The sequence below is a fragment of the Tachypleus tridentatus genome, chromosome 10 (genome assembly GCF_004210375.1).
Source record: "Tachypleus tridentatus isolate NWPU-2018 chromosome 10, ASM421037v1, whole genome shotgun sequence".
NCBI classification, from domain to species: domain Eukaryota; kingdom Metazoa; phylum Arthropoda; class Merostomata; order Xiphosura; family Limulidae; genus Tachypleus; species Tachypleus tridentatus.
The window spans coordinates 185,774,305-185,795,076 of NC_134834.1; the positions used below are offsets into that span (position 1 = coordinate 185,774,305).

General features: G+C 32.2%; 1 protein-coding gene across 3 annotated transcripts; it reads right to left on the reverse strand.

Annotated features, from left to right (window-relative positions):
- Positions 1 to 722: 722 nt before the first annotated feature.
- Positions 723 to 18,772, reverse strand: LOC143231125 (protein RER1-like). 3 transcript variants are annotated; one of them, XM_076465747.1, is made up of 8 exons: positions 18,689 to 18,772; positions 16,762 to 16,838; positions 14,902 to 15,006; positions 8,918 to 9,020; positions 5,831 to 5,909; positions 2,450 to 2,585; positions 1,144 to 1,232; positions 723 to 872 (listed from the first exon to the last, which is right to left on the reverse strand). In XM_076465747.1, the coding sequence occupies exons 2-8, from the start codon at positions 16,822 to 16,824 to the stop codon at positions 860 to 862; spliced, it is 588 nt and encodes a 195-aa protein (XP_076321862.1). In that variant the 5' UTR covers positions 16,825 to 16,838; positions 18,689 to 18,772; the 3' UTR covers positions 723 to 859. The 3 variants fall into 3 exon arrangements, with proteins under 3 accessions (XP_076321862.1, XP_076321863.1, XP_076321864.1); XM_076465748.1 differs by having other exon boundaries at positions 18,660 to 18,728; XM_076465749.1 differs by having other exon boundaries at positions 18,520 to 18,690.
- Positions 18,773 to 20,772: the final 2,000 nt, after the last annotated feature.

The following is a 20,772-nucleotide window of genomic DNA, read 5'->3' on the forward strand; positions in this document are numbered from 1 at the left end:
GGTACCATGTGTTACCAGGACACGCTGTAGTACGAGTTACACTGCTGAAACATCTGACCTTTTTATTTGTGTTTGTCATAAAGCTAATTTTTATGGGTTTTTTTTTTTTACAAGTAAGAAACAAGTGGTAATATTATTAACAATTTTAACACTTCACTTCTATGACTGATAAATAGAGAATATTCTTACAATGAAAATGTATTTACTAGAGAAATCAACATAATGATAAAATTATACTTTTGGTGGTTAAAAAAATGTAGGAATAGGTTACTGCCAATGTTACATTTTCATCAAGATTGGAAAGACGTTTGTTGTATTCCAGTTTTGTAAGTCTAATGTTTCTGATCCAAAAACTGTGCTTGCTTGACGTGGAGCAAGAAAAGAAGAGCTGTAGATCGTTACTTCATTTATTTCAATCTTTCTGCAAGAACTATTTACAGTGATGTTGAATTTAACACCATGACAGTATCGATTATGAACACAAACCAGACTTGTGGATTAACGATTGTGAAACAAAAACAGATTTAAATAAAATCCAGTTATATTTTACATACAGTTTAATGACACAAAATAGATTCAAAAGAACTATATGGATGACGAAGTTTTCTTGTCACCCTAGCTTTCAACCAGTTAGGGCCGAAAACAGGCCTGCTTTACCAGAAACAGGTAACCACGTGTGTTGGAGAAAAATATAATACAAAAAATGGGGCAAAGTAGACAGATTTGAAAGAATTCAGAATTTAATTTATCCTTTTATACAGAATCTGATGACACAACACTAGTTTCGAAAGAGATGTACATGTTAGGTAGAAGTGACAGGTGACTACAAAGATGTTTCCCTCTTCATCAATCAAGCCCTCTACTGGTCAGGACTGAAAACAAAAAGTCCTGATTTACCACAAACATGCAAGAAACGGAACATAATAATTTCCTACACTTGGATAAATTATGTTAAAAATTATAGGTTTTATATACTTGCTACAAATATTAGAATGCTAAGAGATATACACAACTATAAAGCTTTAAATATCATTAATAATTTTTTTTTTCTCTTTTCATTGCAAGTATGAAATAGACAACTTGTTCGTTGCAATCAGCACAACTTAAAACCATGAGTACAAAGGTAGAAGGCACAGGGCTCACTTTGCTTGAATCACTTTTCCTGAATCTTCTTTGCCGTGGTAAATAGTTTTCCCTCGTGTCCAAGGCAAATAGCTATACCTGACCATGTGCTGAAAAAAAAGAAAACAAGTTTTAAAAAATGCTTAATTAACAGTGATATTACACAAGATCACAAACGTGTTACTCTGTTTTAGTCAGACAACCATTGAACACGTCCATCCACTTTTTCAAAGGCGACTTTTCATTTATGTTCAAAGTTGGAAATGGATCTAGTAAGTTTATTTACATGTTCCCTGACATTTGGTTCTCTAAAATATTTGGTGGTAGGGCAAAGAACCATCAATACTGCAATTAATATTACTGATAACTGTAAAGGTTCCCCACATTTACCCAAAACGAGTAATTTCACCTCATACTTGAGTCGGTTCTTTTATGTGAGTGTCAAAACAGGAAGAACTAAAATTACTCAATATGATATATTGACTCAAGCTGCAGTGAATGAGACGAAAATAAGTAATTTGTGAGTTAAATACATAGTCTGAAAAATTTGTTTCATATATAAAGAGCAATGTAGATCTTATTAGGATGTGTCATCTTATCATTGAATGACAAACTACCTATCAGAGTGCAGATACATATTATTTAGTATATTGTGTGAAGGAATTTTACACAATTGATGAGAAAATATTACAATTAAAGTTCACACTTACTCTTATGACTTCAGTATTGATAGTTTTGTTACTGAATTTCACTGAAATGTTAGTCAGAAAATTACTTTCTGGTACAAAGTTTTATTAACAGTATTTATTTACATTTTTATTCTTGTCTTGCTGCTATTCAATGTAAGGTTTATAGATTCAGCCTTGACAGGAAGTGCAATTAATACTGTTGCCTCCTATGGAAGGAGAATCAAAGAAGAAACTATGTCCTAAGATATTAAGATGATAAATAGTCATTCATCAGAAGCAGTTTTTCTCTGAAATTCAGTTAGTCTTGATGAAGATACAACTATAAGTCTGAAACCAATATTCTGTACCACTGTACAGTCTAAAAACCTGGGTTCATAATAAATGTTTTTGTTACTTAGTATGCACTAAAACAATTGTGTTTTCTGTATAAACAACTTGTTATACATGCTCACCAATACCACGTTTCTTGTGGTTCCTGTCACTTTTCTAAGTGAATGCCATCTGTTTAGTGCATTATTCAAGTCTCTCTATTAGAAGTACAGCAGTTTCCACAATGAATTCTTATGAAAGAAATGTTTCACATGGATGAGTTATGAAAAAATTATAATTTGTTTCACAAATCTTAAAAATGCTCTTACCTTTATTTGTCTCTTCATAGTAATACAAAACAGAGTGATGAAATATAAAAGCAAAATTGGCCAAAAAACTGGGATATTGAATACTTCAAAAAATGTGCAGGTCATGGCAACAACTATGGCTTTTGTTGCAGAATACCTGGAAATAAAAAAAATCACAATCACTAAGTTATCATTTTGTTATCATGGGCTGCACTCAATGAATCATCGAATAAAATTCCCAACTGTATGATATCTCATAGTGTTTGTTAAGTACATAGAAAATGATATAGAAACAGAAACTAAGTGTACTGATATACTAAAGAAATCATAAATTTGAGCAAAGAATACCAAGAGACGACAAAAAACTTGCATGTCAAACGTGGCTTGCTTGACCAGACAAGACTTTTGTCATTATTGTATTATTACATTTCTAGGTGGCTGCCACTTATTTATTAATTAGTTTACAAAATATTTCATCCATTTGATGGTGATAAAAAGGATCATAAATCTTTTAGAAACAAGTTTGATTGCCTTATGTTAGTATACAGGTTTACACTTTGGAAGGTTAAAGAAAAAAAACAACAATTCTTAAATAAATTGAAATTTATTAAAAACATCAAATTTAAACTATGAAACTTCATAAAAGATTTTTTCACAGTGTTTCTTTTTTCATGTAAATAGTGGCATAAAAATTAGTATTTCTAGAAACAATACAAATACACTAATTTCTGAGCAAATTAACAAACTGTACAAAATTTAAGTATTTCTTCAATGTATGTTGCATACGCCACAACTAAAGCATCTTCACAGAAGATATATTGATATTATATATCTACACACATATATTTAAACAAAACTTGAAGAAGAACCATATTAGTCATTATATTTCTGAGTAAACGAGAGATTAAAATGTCATAAGTCTTTAAATTTTAAAGGTGTGAATCACACAAAGTACACTAGCAATATGAATTCATATGTTCAGTTTGGTTTATTCACATATCATGTGGTACTTAATACAAGTAATGCACTATTTAAACCTCAATTATTTAACTGTCTATCCTTTTACAATATACAACATTTTTTAATAGCATGTATTATGTTTATTCACCCTCTACACATGCCATCTTTTACTGTGCATGTAACAAGAATTTTGTGACTTACATTCAAAAGTTGATTAAACTAGTTTTTCTTCATATTATATTAATTACTAATTGTAGCTAATAATCCATATTTTAATAGTATATAGTTTTTAACTGTTAATAGTATAAGGAAATATAAAAAAAAACACACCTGAATTTCCACTAGTGTGAGAAATGACATTTTGTTCTCTAGATATCTCTCAGATTTATTCACCACTATCCCATAAGTATGAAATGTAACAAATGACTCACTACAAAACTGTCATCCATCAAATAAGACATAATTTTATAGTCTTCAATTATGTTTGGTTACAGAGCCATCTATTAAAAAATCAGACCCTTCTTGTTACACCCACCTGTTATATCCTCATTTTCAAAATTCACTCTTACATTTATAACTGATAGAAAGTAAAAGTTTTCATCTATCAAATGACACATCATGTTACATTGCTTTCTTAATAGAGAATTGTCAAATTTCTCTTTTAGTACATGCTTTTGTTCCCACAGGAAACCTACCGACTAGCTAAGATGAATTTCTAATGGCTCATGTTGCTTTGTTGAAAAGCCAAACAAATTGTGATATTTATGGGACATTGTCTGCTTTTTGTATGTTATTATTCTGTGTTCTTTAATGCATTATTTAACTGAATAAAAGTTTAGACCACTGCAACCACTAGTATAAAAAGTAGGAATAAGTGTCACGAACAACTGACAGAAAAAAAAAGAGAACCTGATAAGTACTTTACTGTTTGACATATGTATTCTTTAGTTATTATTATAAAATGTAAAAATAAGAACGTTTTAGGTCAGTTAAGGTTAGATTAGATAAAATAAATAACAAATACTAAAAAATGTAAAAATAGAAATGTTTTTAGGTTAGTTAAGGTTAGATTAGATAAAATAAATAATAACAAATAATAAAAAAAATGTAAAAATAGGAATGTTTTTAGGTTCAATTAGATAAAATAAATAACAAATAATAAAAAATGTAAAAATAGGAATGTTTTTAGGTTCAATTAGATAAAATAAATACCAAATAATAAAAAATGTAAAAATAGGAATGTTTTAGGTTAATTAAGGTTAGATTAGATAAAATAAATAATAATAAAATAAAAAAATGTTAAGGTTAGATTAGATAAAATAAATAACAAATACTAATAAATGTAAAAATAGAAATGTTTTTAGGTCAGTTAAGGTTGGATTAGATAAAATAAATAATAACAAATAACAAATGTAAAAATAGAAATATTTTTAGGTTAGTTAAAGTTAGAGTAGATAAATAAAAAATGTAAACAGAAATGTTTTTAGGTTAGTTAAAGTTAGATTAGAAAAAATAAATAACAAATAATATAAAATGTAAAAATAGGAATGTTTTTAGGTTAGATTAGATAAAATAAATAACAAATAATAAAAAATGTAAAAACAGGAATGTTTTTAGGTTAGTTAAGGTTAGATTAGATATAACAAATAATAAAAAATGTAAAAATAGGAGTGTTTTAGGTTAGTTAAGGTTAGATTAGATAAAATAAATAATAAATTTTCACAAAGCATGCACATGAGCAGTGCAAAGTAGCTTGTGTTTAATGTAATTTGATAACATGAGCTGTATGTTTATCAAGTGATTTACAACCTGTACAAAGAGTAGTTAGACAATGTTCATAGGGCAGTATAAAGTAATGTAATAAAATTTAAGCACAAATAAATGTATACTGTTATACATTTAAAGCTACTTCAGATAAATAAATGTAATTTCATCATACAATATGAAGTCATTCTAGAAGGGCAGAGTAACTTAGATCCGTTTCAACTTCTTATTGGTTGTCATGAGGTCAGTCACATTGACCAACCTTACATAGACTTAGGATAAAAAAATAACTAAATATAAGGTTTTACTGAAAACGAACATTTGAAATATGTTTAGAAGGCTTTAGAGATGACACAAATGAAATTTAATATTTTTGAGATGAAAAGTATTTTTAGTCTTAACAGGTAAATCACTCTGCACTTAAACAAATACATAAAATAATCGTGGACAAATCATTTTTGTCTATTTTATTGAAAATACTTCACTAAAACATCCAATTTTTTGTATGTGAGAGACTAATATTAACTCAAAGACTAACATTTTGTGAAGATATATATTGTGTACTAAAAGTTATTAGTATAAAAACTAACTATTTTAAGAAAACACAAAGAGTTCACATGAGCAGTCAATTTGACCTAATTCGTATTGAAAGAATTTTAATAGATATCTCAAACTTACCAAAATTTAAATTCTGGAAGTCTTCTAATAAAAGGACGAAATTCCTCATTTGATTTTGTTGGTAAACTAGGCCCATCATCTAAATAAGAAATGTAAAAACCCACTAACTATGTATATGAGATGTAAGATGTAACGGAAACTAATGTTTTAATGGATTGATATTAGTGCAAGCCTTTATGCTGACACCACAAAACAACACATATTGCAAATAACATTAAGTAACACAAAATATATTTTATACTTTAAAAATAAAACTTTGTAGTTATTATTTAGCAAAAAATGTAAAAAAACTATTCTTAATACATTGGTTATCATGCCTATTTTGCTGATACATCTAGAGTCCCACTAGTAATTTTACAATTACTTTTTTAGCTTTGGTTTATTTTTGAATTTCACACAAAGCTAACAAGGGCTATCTGCACTGGCCATCCCTAATTTAGCAGTGTAAGACTAGAGGGAAGGCAGCTAGTCATCACCACCCACCACAAACCTTTGGGTTACTCTTTTACCAACGAATAGTGGGACTGACCGTAACATTATAACACCCTCACGGCTGAAAGGGCGAGCATGTTTGATGTGACATGGACCCAAACCAGCAAAACTCGGATTACGAGTCAAGTGCTTTAACCACCTGGCCTACTTTTTTAGGAAGAGTGTGTATGTAGCTGTTGTGTCTTAGCCAATAAGTGGCCATTTAAAAAGAAATAGAGCACGACTCACCAGTGGGCCATGTGGTTCTTACTGGAAGACTATCACAACCTGCTGGTGGGTCACATGGGAGCCAATGTGTTAAAGTAAATAACTTTAAATATATTATATAAAACATTCACATTCCAGGAGTGTTGCAATACAAATTTCTAAAGTCTGGCCCCCAAAAAACAACCAAAATATACCAAACAAAAATTCAATTTCATTACTAAATAATGTCAAAGTAAATGAGGTATATTTTAATATTAGAACCAGATTTTTGTGAATATTTTCTTGTGGTGTTTTCAGATAAACAGTCAAAATTAAGCATTGAAAAACGACCAACATTAAAAGTTTATTGATTCAATAGAAGAAGAGTTATACAAAGTGAAACCTTTATTAAGACAAAATTTACACAAGTTGAACAATTTATGGCACAACCCTTAAATATACATAAGAAAAACTGATGGTTGATGTGTAGTATGAATTATAATGTTTGTTGAAAACTAAATGATTGTTTCAATTTAAGTACTGATGGTTGACATGTAACATGAATTACAATAATTGTTGAATAACTTAGTGATAGTTTCATTTTAAATATTAATGGTTGATGTGTAGTATGAATTATAACACTATGTAACGCAAATTTTGTTCCTGGATAATATGTTTTATTTCTTAATTGCTTATATTGTAAAAGTACAGAAAATGGCCATTATTCCCTTCAAACTTTGCTTTTGTGACCTGGATAATGAAATTTAGAAATTAACTTATTTTCTATGTAAAAATGGGCAAATTTGCACATTTTCATTTACATAAGGTTTGAATAAAACATAGGAATTGAGATTAGTATGTATTTATACTAAAGTTATATAAAAATGAACACAAATGTTTAGAAGTGAGTAGTTTTTCAAGATTTGTGACTGTAATGTAAATCACTTTCACGTATCAGCCCCCAAATATAGTCTCTCATCACGTTCTCATTATATGCTCCTTGGTAGCAGCATTCAAAGTCCAGTGTATCTTGATGGAAGCACTCGCCTTGCACCTCTGAGTATACTCCCATGTTCTCCTTGAATTTATCAAGATGAACGTCAAGGATATGGACTTTCAGGGACATCCTGCAGCCCATTTTGCTGTAGTCCTTTACCAAAACCTCAACCAGTTCCACATAATTTTCAGCCTTGTGATCACCCAAGAAGCTCCAAACTACTGCAACAAAGCTGCTCCAAGTTTTTTCCTTCCTACTGAGCTTCTTGGGGAATTCTGTGCACTCTGGGATTTTCTTTATCTGTGGTCCAACAAAGGCATCAGCTTTGACCTTTGCCTAAGACAGCATAGGAAAAAAGTCTTGAAGGTACTTGAAGGCTGCAGACTCCTTATCAAGAGCTGTGAAAAATTGTTTCATAAAACCCAATCTTATGTGCACTGGTGGGAACAACACCTTCTGGAGGTCAACTAGTGGCTAACACTTGACATTGTGCCTCCCTACAGAGAACTTAGTCCGTTGTGACCAGTGCTTCCTGTTGTAGTGCGCTGCAGTGTCCCTGCTGTCCCAAAGGCAGAAATAACAGGAGAACTTGGTAAAGCCTCCTTGGAGACCCATCAGGAATGCCACCATTTTGAAGTAACCTCCCAGCCATATTCATCATACTTCAAGGCTTCTAGCAAGGCCTTGACATTCTTATATTCCTCTCTGAGGTGCAGCACAGCTTTGAGGCTTCTGGATGAGCTATCAATGAAGAGGCACCACTTGTTTGGGTTACAGGCAATTCCAATTGCCTTGCACAGACCAGATACATTGTGGCAGAAGCACAGTACATCTTGACAAGTGAAGAAGCTTGAAAAATATTGGTGACGCTTCCCCTGACTTGTGACTTGCACACTTTCATCTAACAAATCCCACTCCTTAAGCCTTGACATTAAAAGCTTGGCATTTAACTTTGTTAGACCAAGATCTCTTATCAAATCATTGAGGTCTCTTTGGTTGGGGTAGTATGAGTTTCTTTCACCAGCTGCACCTCTGTAATCTGGATCTTCACATCTACCTCCTCTTCTACAACATTCTAGAAAGTTCTTGGAAATTCTTGTAAGTTAAAAAAATTATCTATCAGATACTCAGGACTGAATCTTCCTGGAATCTTCTGGAAAATGGGTAAATTTTAAAATTTCATTACCAGGTCACAAAAGCAAAGTTTGAAGAGAAAAACAGGTCTTTTCCATTTACTTTAGGCATAAGCAATTGGGAAATAACACTTTCTATCAGGAACAAGTAAACATTTTGTTACATAGTGTAATATTTGTTGAATAACTTTAAATATTATACTGTTAATTAGCAGTATTAACTCTAACATAAGGTTACACACACACACACACACACACACACAACATTTCATTTCTTACCAAAGTTGTCATCATGTAATGCAGGGTCAATTTTTGGTGTGAGGAAGGCTATGAACAGGTTAAGATGGTAAATACCTAAAGCATAAGTAATTATATACCATCCCTAGAAGAACAAAAGAATAATCAACATATCATCAACACTAGTCTACATATAAAAACTACTGAATGGTGAAAAATATTTATTCTAAAGATTTGTTTGTAAAAATAGTCTGTTTCATTATTAGTATGAGTGCAGTGATTTCATGAAATGATTAAAAAAAAACTATTCTTTATCCCAAAAAATCTCAAAAGTCTCATAATGCTATATATTTATTATTTTTTATTATATTATCCTTCCAGTCATGCCTAGCTGTCGTTACATAACTTGCATTAATGCAGTGCATGTGCACTCATGTTACATATCCATTATTATAAAACTGACCTTTAGTCTTTCCTGTTTTAGTGGACTAGTATTTTGTAATATATAATAACTGAAGTGTGATGGCATATGTATATAGATTATTACTGTTTAGAAATAAATTATTAAATTTATTTTCATTAAAATATAGAACTATAAATCAAGAAGCAAACCAAACAATTATTTTTTCTAGTTACAACTTTTGAACTCAGTTGCCACTGGACATAGGTTGCTGAGCCTTTTAAAATTTCACACATGGAGGATGTCAAACAATATTTTTTTTAGGTTTTATATATACAGTTGAATAACCAAAAAATCACAAATAACTGCACTGATACCATAGAATTACACTAGAATTTATTAAAGCTTGGTAACTAAGACTATTTAGATTTTAAAAATATGAAACTATGAACACACTAAAGACAAAACTTACCTTCTTGGAAGTTTTGTTCCAAAAACACTGAAACTTTTCATAGATTAAAATGCCTTAGATAACCACTAGGGAGATGTAACATTCTAAGTTATCGATTGGTTATTCACGTGATACATTAAAATAAGAGTAATATAAGGGACTGTTTTCAAGAATGGAAATAGGTGAATGGGGCCATTGTATTCGATTCAGTAAATAAGCCGTATCTCAGCAAAATAAAAAGATATTAGGTTCTTATTTTATATTCTAACTTTAATATCAGTAATTTGAGTTCCTAATTTGTAAGAAATTATGGACTTAGTTTTTGACATCACAAACATCTAATTTTAAACAGTGTTACATTAAACATACAACATGGCTCACTAAAACCTATATTTAGGTTTTCTTTTAATATTTACTTTACATTAAGAAAATAACTCATATAATATTAAAGTTGAATTATGATCTACAATTTGATTCCAAACTTATTGACATAAATTCATAAAATAATAGTTCAATAAAAATTCTGAATGCAAGTCAATAAATGGGACGACATGGCTTTTGACCTGTGACCTGTTACAAAAGGGTTAACAGAGTTTGTATTTTGCACCTGGAATAAAACTTGTTCCTTAACTGTAATAACAGAATTTGTGTTCACCTTTGATGAGAGAAGTTAACATTTTCTTAAATCAAAAATGTACAACCAATAAAGTTTATCTCCATTCACACCACAGGAATTTCTTCCTCTGTCCACCCACTGATCTTATTTTTACTCTGCTATATCTGTCTCATGACTCACTCAGTGCATCATCTATCTTGGAAGTGCATATAAACACCGACTTAGAATAACATTATTACTTTCTCGAGACTAACCCAGTCTACAGTCACTAACACAAGTTCTTAGTGGGGAGGTAAGTATTATTGGAAATATATTTTAGTTTTAAGAAAATGTTAACTTCCAAAAACATAATACGTCTTCTCACACTACAACTAGAATTGCACACTGATAACATGGAGAAGCCAGTGAGGCCATTCTCAATACTGAATGTTTCTGCATAGATTACGGGCATGCCAATACGAGATTATCACCCTAAGGGGAGGTACTGAACTACATCCAGAACAGATCTTCACCCAGATCCTAAACTTTGGTGGAATGCAACATGATCCAACATCACTATAAACCAGGCCCCAACCAGATAGTCAAGACTCTACTACTCAGGGTTTGAATTATAGGGCAATGGTTCTTAAACCTCACATTAGTAGCTGGGGAATTTGGACCACCATATATAAATATATACATAAAACTTCTCCTCTATGCTCCAAACTCAGAATGACTGGATCCTGTATGCCATATTCAACTTGAGAAAACAGAACGCAGCCAGTCTGGAATTAGGAACACTTATCCTCACTCCCAAACCATGTAGACAAGATAAATTACACTTGCTCAAAGAATTATGGGAAGGACTTGGAAGAAACTGTGCACAACCAAGGACCCAGGATAGGACCACTTTGCATTCAGAATTACAAGGAGACAAAGATCCTCTTCTATGAACAATGTACTAAACTGATATTGATTAAAAAGAAGGGCCACGCTCAACCCATCTAGACAGCTAAGATGAACTGGTATTATGAGATGGCTCCTAAATATGCTGGTGCCTTTTCTAATGCCATGTGGGAGAAGACATCCAGGGACCCAGGTAGAAGAGCCCTCAACTTTGTCATCCTCTTGAAGAATGGTAAAAAGTCACTCAAACACTAGAGGAATAACCTCTGTCCACTGTTCAGTGACTGTAAACATTGTGTGGTAAGAACTCCCTGATTTCACAAGTAGAATATGCAAGGGGAAAGTTCCAATAAACAATGCTCTGGAAACAGTGCAATTGGTGAAACAAGTTCCATAATTTACAAAAGCATACTGACCATGATTTATTCAATCCAAAAATCAGCAGCGATAGAGAGGATTTTACATTTTACTAGTGAGTGGCAGTCAAGCTCAGTACAATAATACTATCTAGCCTGCCTCTAGATGGTCTTACAGAATACTCCATTTCTACAGAGCCTGTTGCAAGTCATCTAGGGTATTTTGTGTCAGTGGTTGCTAGTGCAGAACTGGTACTTCTGACTGAATAACACATGCCACAGAGTGGGATCCCATAAAAAGAGGTAAGGGTCAATGGAAAGGAAAAAAAAGATGAAAGTTGTGATAAAAAGAGTCACACATATGGTTGATATAGCTGTGGGGATAGCAGGGGCGTAGATTTTTTACACCCGATAGGGGGATGATTTTTGCAACCACTTATGTGAACTGTTCAATTTGCAAATTGGTAATCTTTGATTACATTAACCTGAAACCTGTAAACATGCAGTCACAGAATAATTTTGTTGCCACGATACTTCAAGGTTTCCATGTAGATTTGTATAAGTGAGGTGTTGTGTAACAGTTTTCAAAATGTTAATAGAATAAAGACAAATGTGTCACAAATTAACTGCCACATGAATTTATTCCTGCACACTGCACAGTATAAAAGATGGCCATTATACTTGACAAGGTTACTAATAACTTTCATTGCATAAATTACGTTTTCAAATATTAATAAAATTAGTAATTACCCTTGATAAGTTTATATCTACTGAAAAACTGTTCATGTTGTTTGATAAAAATAATTAAAATGTCTTTGTGAACTCTTAAAAATTACACATTAATATAATGCAGCACATAATTATTCATACTTTTCATTGAAGTAAGATTCATTTAGTCCTCTAGTCTACATGTTCCCAAATGTAGACCTCCTTTGTGATGATTTGTTTATGAATTCTTTCATAAGCTCTTCTATATTTATCTTATTGACCTCATCTTTGTGAGTGTGACAAACTGCCACGTGGTTGAGACGGCACTGAGACACAGTTGACCTTAACCACATCTTCAACCGTCTTAATGCAGAAAAGCTGCTTTTATATTTGCTGCTGGATAGTGGATATACAAGCAAAATTTTCATGAGGAGAAACCCTTCACTAAACATCTGCTGACTTGTTTCATGCATTTTACAATAAACATCCTTCGCACCTTTCAGAGATGCTGCTTTTGTTGTTCCTTCAAACATAGCCAAATGAAACTCGAGCCACTGTGCAGAGATTTCTGAATAGAAGTTTATAACCAAGTTGTCAATCTTGCCAGATGTGATCATGTTCAAGTGCCAGATATTGCCTTAAGTCATTGCTGTCTGCATTGAATCTAGTGGTCAGATGTTCTATGACTGTGTCCTCAAATTTAAAATATTGGCTTCTGTAGTAATCTCTAGCTGTTGCAGAATGGTGTACTGAGCCATCACCTGTGATACTTCAGGGGGGTCTGCGAAAGCGTGGTAGTTCAATAGGCACCAGATCTAGGGAAGTAACCTCTTTCTCAGCTTCATCAAATATCTTGAAATTTTACTGTCACTGATTTTGCTTGGAATGCATAGTTTAGTTCCTCTAATGCAGCTAATGGATGCTGAACCATCAACAATCCTAAAACTGTTTTCCTTTGTCAAATATGTCCAGCAGACCTCATGCTTAAATAGTCTTTATTGAAAAAATCTAATGCACAACGTATGAAGGTAAAACAGAATGGAAGTAGATCTGAACTGTAGAATGTACTTAAGTTGAACGAGCAAGCCTCACAGTGACTACCAAGCCGACTGACTGCCTGGGCATCGCTGGGACAATAATGTGTGCTAGTTACAACACAAGTAATTGCAAGTTTCTCGAAAAATACTTAAACAATCACAAATATATTATATTCCTGTTAAAGCTCATCAAACACGTTGTGATATAATGTCTATAAGCACGTCTATTAAATAAAAACCTAAACAAAAACTAGCAATACAATTCTAGTAGAGGCTTCAGGCCATTGAAATCACTCCTTTTGTGTTCTGATTATACAAGAAAATACAATATTTTTACCATCTATGATAAGAGAATATATTGTTCTTTTACCATAAAGCACCAGCACTTTATTAGAGGGCAGTAATAATCTGAAATTTCATGGATTAATGAAGGCCACAAACATAGGTCTAATGAGCCCTGTTGTAAAATTGAGGCTCAGACTATAGGGAGTGGAGGGGGATAATGTAGGGTGCGCCTGGATCCAAGCAGCCTGAACCTGTCGTTAACTGTACACTAAACGTACACTATGGTCAGCGGCTTCAGCAGCTAAGGAGAGTAAGGCATTCGACAATAAAACCGTCTAGACATGCATAAGAACAAATGGCGTAGGAAAACGCAATATACATATAAGATTGATGCAGTTACAAATTACAAATGGCCTGCCAGATCTAGATCACAGGAGTTTACGCTTGGGAGTAACATTTTCGAATATGTTGCAATGAAAATTTTACTTAATCTTTCACTACATACAAGACATAGGTAGATTCTGTGATAGTGCTTGCAAGCCTTGCATGTATACTTAAGCCTACTGACTGGTACTTACAAACTATCGCTTAAAAGCACGCCTATATTAAAGATGTACATTTTGGCTACTGAAAAAGCCTACATCTAAGCCTAATTATGTAATTCGATTGGTAAGAACATGAGAATCATAAGAACAAACACAATTTGTAGGCCAGTGATGCAATAAAACAATTCAAGAGACCAAACTGTAGGGGGGATGAGTGTATCCACCATACCCCCCACCTAAAATGAAGGGGGGATGTATCCTCCCAGGATCTATGCCTCTGGGGGGTAGCTAAAAATCCTTAGAAGAAGAGACTGCGAGGTCTTGCAAAAATTGTGAGAAAAAAGTATTGGATGAGGGGTCGACATACTAGCCCATGTTTCTCACTAGTAACAACACTGATGTTCCTCACCTGTTACAACAACACTTGTGTTCCTCACTTGTAACAACAAAACTCGTGTTCCTCACTTGTAACAACAAAACTCGTGTTCCCCACCTGTAATAACAAAACTCGTGTTCTCAACCTGTAATAACAAAACTCGTGTTCCCCACCTGTAATAACAAAACTCGTGTTCTCAACCTGTAATAACAAAACTCGTGTTCTCAACCTGTAATAACAAAACTCGTGTTCTCAACCTGTAATAACAAAACTCGTGTTCTCAACCTGTAATAACAAAACTCGTGTTCCCCACCTGTAATAACAAAACTCGTGTTCCCTACCTGTAATAACAAAACTTGTTCCTCACCTGTAATAACAGAACTCGTACCAAATATACTGCAAGCAATGCAACTGTTACAATCCATCGAACAATAGAATAGGGTGTCCAAGTATCCAAGAGCTGCTGGTACACCTTCAATAAGAGAAAGTAAGATGATGATATGAAACTGGGTGTAAAGCAAACAAAAATGACAAACTTTTGTTGTAACACATATATAAACATGAATTTTGAAAGTTACCAAGTAGTATTAGTACCTAACGAGAAAATATTTAATATTTCCAAAACACAAAAATCTTAAAACTTCAAGGAGAAAGTTCACCTAATGAACTGAAGCTCAACTATTGTACTAGTTTCTCTTGATCAGTTAACTTAAAATGTTTTCCTGATTAAAAGGAAGAGGTTATATATATAAACCAAGAGATAACTTTATTCTATTAAACAACAAATCTAATACATCAGAGTTTAGGACCGTTCATGGCTAATTTATATAAGAAACCTTCTGTAAATCACTTTATAATAGTTTTAAATGAAAAATTCATACAGCTTAATTTACTTTAATTAGCACTACTAAGTTGTGAGAATTATGTAATTTTCATAAATGATGCATTTATTTTCAGATCTACATTTGAAATCACAAATCTATAACCAATAACTATGAGTAGTGTGGGAACTGTATATGAAACGATGCTAAATGACTGTCTAGTATAACCCTAGATATTGTTAAAAAATTCATTAAGAGATAGTAAAGAATAAAAGATATCTTCATGTAGTTGATTTACAATCCTTTTACACTACTTCCTCTGTAATGTTTACATGATGAAGAGTAGTTTCTCAAGAAGATGTTTGCCAACTGCCAGTACTTCGTCCTTTATCATCTCTTTTGGATTAATCTCCAATAACTTATCTACAGCCAATGATTACATTAAAAAAAATATATATATATATATTTTAGGAGGGAAGAAAAATATGCCTTAATTTAACACTGAGCACTCAATATATATTACTAAAACCTCCTGGATTGGTGGCATGTCTGGTGAACTTACAGCTTTGATGCTACATTTAGCAATGGCTCAGATAGTAATTAGGGCCATAATTTGTGTAGAAGTTACAGGTATTATTTAATACATCTGACAAAAAGGTCTACAAATTCTACAATTTACAACATGACTTAACATAGTTTAGACATCATTTTAATGTAAAAACTGATAGGAGGAAAGTAGAACCAATCTTCATTTAGAATTGTCATGTAACTTATGTTTATACACAAGATGTATGTCAATCCACAAGTAAAACTATTTATTGGTCTGTTGATTGAAATTACAAATTCAGTAAAACGTCCAAGAAAATGTGGCTTTAAAGATTTAGATTAAAATGTGGTTGTTACTAACTCATAAAATAAACATAATGCACAAAGAAAACAGTTGCAAAACCTGGACAATTTGACTCAGAAAACTTTCACATATTTTTAACGTTAGAATTACAACATGGATTCCATTGATTTAAATACATTTTCTAAACTCATTTATGCATCAATTTGCTAATAGATCTATAACTTCATTAGTGTCTTTAATAAATATGATTCAACATAAAAAGTTTAAACAAAATGCCATCAAAATAGCAGCTAATTCCAATATTTACAAATTCATCATCCTGTACACTTCACGTAGAAGATGGATAACATCATACACTTATTTTTTTTTTATCAGTTATTTACACTGGATGTTGTTAAAGGTTAAAAACAACTACTTAATAAAATGCAATAGGTAGAACAACAAGTTGTGAACAATACTGATAGTTATCAGATATAAATATATTTAAAGCTTCACTTAAAAGTGAAAAAACAAAAAAAGGAGGGGGAAAAATTATTCCAATGTAATAATTGATTACTTGAGAAATTCGCCTAAAGAACCTTGTTATACGAGAAACTTGATTAGTGCTTTCACTTTCCATAGTTTTCTACGCACCTGCAAAAATAAATATAGGCAGTTAAATGCTAGTGTTGACATTAAAACAAGTTCCTTGCAATATCACCTAAAGATACATAAACTCATTAACTGAAACTAAGAGAAATATATAAAAAGTAATGTTTACATTATGAAAAATTTAAAATTTACTATTTTTAAGTGTTTTAGGGGGGGGAAAAATGCATTTCCCAAAAATGTTTGTATGCTTTAAGAGATTTGTAATGCAAATGTTAAAGATGACAGCAAAATAATACATTTATGTATATCTGTAGTTTCTAACTTAACACAAAGAATTTACAGTTGAATATTAATACTATATTCATTATCAGTAATTTGAAGAATACCTTTAATAATTATTTTAAAGGTTTTTGTAAATTTTAAAATGTGTGATGGACTCTTAAATTATGTTAAAGTATGAAATAAGCATGATCATAATTTTTCATGAGATGTAAAACCAGTTTTTAAAGTGAACAAAACATACTTAGTAGATTAAAGAAACAAACATCTATCAAAACAAGGAAAAAAATTGATATAAAAGACAAAATATGAATGCAATTTCAGTTTTGCTGTATTAAGGGTGATTCATTCAGTGTACCAAACCACTCTTGAAATTATCATCTCTGATGTACATGTATACAAAAACAAGTCACAGAAGATTTTAAATGCTAAAGCAACCATATGATATACTGTTAGAGCATTTGGATATTATTTTTTATTCAATTTATTTTCACAACACTTTTCATACAACCTTGAAAAAACAAATATGAATAATTAAATGTTAATGCTGACACTAAAACAACATTAAGTTTATCTTTTATTTATATAAATTATCATAAAGATTTCCTCTACAAAACATAAAACCTGTTTGATGGTAGAATATCATGTATGGCTAGATGATTTATTTCTTTAATAGCTATCTCTAATTCTCAAGTGACTGACTAGAGGGAAGGCAGTTCATCAATACTACTCACTGTCATTCTTTGGTTAGTTTTTACCAATGAATAATTGGATTGACTGCCACATTACAATTCCCTATAGCTGAAAGAGCAAGAATATTTCAATCTCATGACCCCAAAATTGCAAGTTCAGCTTCCTAACCACTAAGCCTAGTACCTTAAATAATTGTATTTTAGATTACAGAGCCACAGTATAGTTTAATATAAAATTTAATTCACTTCTGAGGAATTATTTTCCATGTCTCAAAATTCCCCCAGTTGGAAGAAAATCTCCAATATTCCATATAAGCATAACATTATAATTTTAGTAACTTTCTAGAAAGAATAATTAATAGGGTAGAAACTCTCTACTTCTGTGTAAGCATTAATCTTAATTTTGGTTACTTTCTAGACATAATAGAATAATTAACAGGGCTATATACAGCAATTTTCAAATTAAATTTCTTTATCTTAATTGACATAATTACTATTCAGATTAGTACAGGTACTCTTACTTAACATATTTTAACTGAATTGAAATCTGATGTATATCAAAATTGTATCAGCTTTTCAAATTTCATACATCACTAAATACTTTGCCATTTCTGATTTTATTACATAAGTTTACATCATAACTTAGGCCAGTACGTTATTACATTTAGCAGGCCTAACTCAGTATTTTAATTAAAACTTTGTAGTATTGGCATCAATAAGTAATAATAATACTTATATTTACTAATTCCTACACTGAGCTGAGTAACAGTAACAACAAAGATTAAATCAACTGATTTTCAAGTACTCAATATTTCAAAATACATAAAGTAGACATATATAATTTAAACAAATCATTAAATCAGTTCTGCAGGAGATAAAAAAATTAACACACATATTTCCGGACTAAAATTACTCTCGTACCTTACAGATTACAGTCACTCCACGTTCGTTACGATTCGTCACTGATACCAATATAACGTCACTTATCATCAGTGCCTGTCTCCCTCTGGTAGCAAATGAGCTTTATTTATATTATAAATATATATAAAATAATAGTAATTAATTGAGTAAAGTATTTACAGTTCATTGAGTATCTCAAATGCTAACTAAAATATCTAGATACCATTACGTATGCTTACATACCTTTAAACGCTCAAATGGAAACAAATAAAGCACTGTGTGTAAGACAGACAAATAAGACTAGGTTGGTTAGTTGGTTTGGTGTTTTACGGCGCAAAACAACAAGGCTATCTGCTAATTAGTTCCCCATTAGTACAGCTGTAAGTCTTTGGATTTACAATGCTAAAATCAGGGGTTCTATTCCCCTCGGTGGACTCAAAAGATAGCCCAATGTGGCTTTGCTATAAGAAACACACACCTAGAGAACTGGCAGTAAGTTTACAAACTTTCGTACAAGGTCTCTATTCTCCGAGATGGACAGAGCGCAGATAACACTTTGAATAGCTTTATATCAAAATAAACAAACTAAAAAATTAAAGCATAAGGATTTATTGTAGCTACGATTTATTTAAAACGATTAAATGTAAATCATTTCGTTCAATTGCATTAAACGTGGACCATAATATTTATCAGCAGATAATCCGATGTGGCTTTGCGAAAAGAAAACACCCACCCACCCATAATATTTATACTTGTATTATCTGTTTTTAAGGAAAAAAGGTACATAACTTTTGAAACACAAACATTTTAATAGCCTAAAGAAAGAGACAGACAAAAATTTTCCTAACACTAACACTATAAACTCCTATGTTTGATAGTTCAAAAATTTCATCCTGAAATAATCAATTATACTCTACTGCACTTAACAGGTCCCTACGTGGGACAGCGGTAAGTCTACAGACTTACAACGATAAAACCAGAAGTTCAATTTCCCTCAGTACACACAACACATAGATGTGACTTCGCTATAAGAAAACATTCAGTGGAACCAACAGTATAGACAGAAAAAAAGAAAAAGCACTAGCTAGTGCACCTTATATATCTTGTATTTTACAGACAAAAACGAATAACAGTGACAGTGCTAATAAATGTAAGGTTATTTCAAACGTAGATATTATGCTAAACTTATCACACATAAAATCGATCCGGCATGGATAGGTGGTTAAGGCATTCCAGGAGTCGCGGGTTCGAATCTCCGTCACACCAAATATGCTTGCGCTTTCAGCCGTGGGAGCTTTATAATGTGACGGTCAATCCCACTATTTGTTGGTAAAAGAGTAGCCTAAGAGTTGGCGGTGGGGGTAATGACTCTGCCTTTCCTCTTGCCTTACATTGCCAAATTAGGAACGGCTAGTGCAGATAGCCCTCGTGTATTGTTTGTTTATTTGTTTAGAATTAAGCACAAAGCCACTCAATGGGCTATCTGTGCTCTGCCCACCACGGGTAACGAAATCCAGTTTTAAGTGTGTAAGTCCGCAGACATACCACTGTGTTCACTGGGGGGCCGCCCTCGTGTAGCTTTACGCGAAATTCAAAAACAAACACACACGAAATATTATTTGATATTAGATAAAAATTTGAAAACTATAACCGTGTATTTTTTTAGATAAAAGAGTACAAAATATTTAGGCCCGGCATGGCCAAGTGTGTTAAGGCGTTCGACTCGTAATCCGAGGGTCGCTGGTTCGAATCCCAGTCGCACCAAACATGCTCGCCCTTTCAGCCGTGGGGGCGTTACAATGTGTCAGTCAATCCCACTATTTGTTGGTAAAAGAGTAGCCCAGTAATTGGAATGTTGTATTATTTAAACAATTTGGCAAATGATACAAAGCACGAGACGAGTGTCTTGACAGGCATTAACCCTTAGTCTGATGATATTATAGGATGCAACACACAACTTTAACCAACTGCTGTATACTTCATTCGTCCGTATGGTCCAAAATATTATGTACAACATATGACTGGTTTCTTCAGAACAGACATAGGGTACTTTATTGAAAACATTTCTCAGTTAATATTATGTACGCTAATTTAAGTTTTATAAC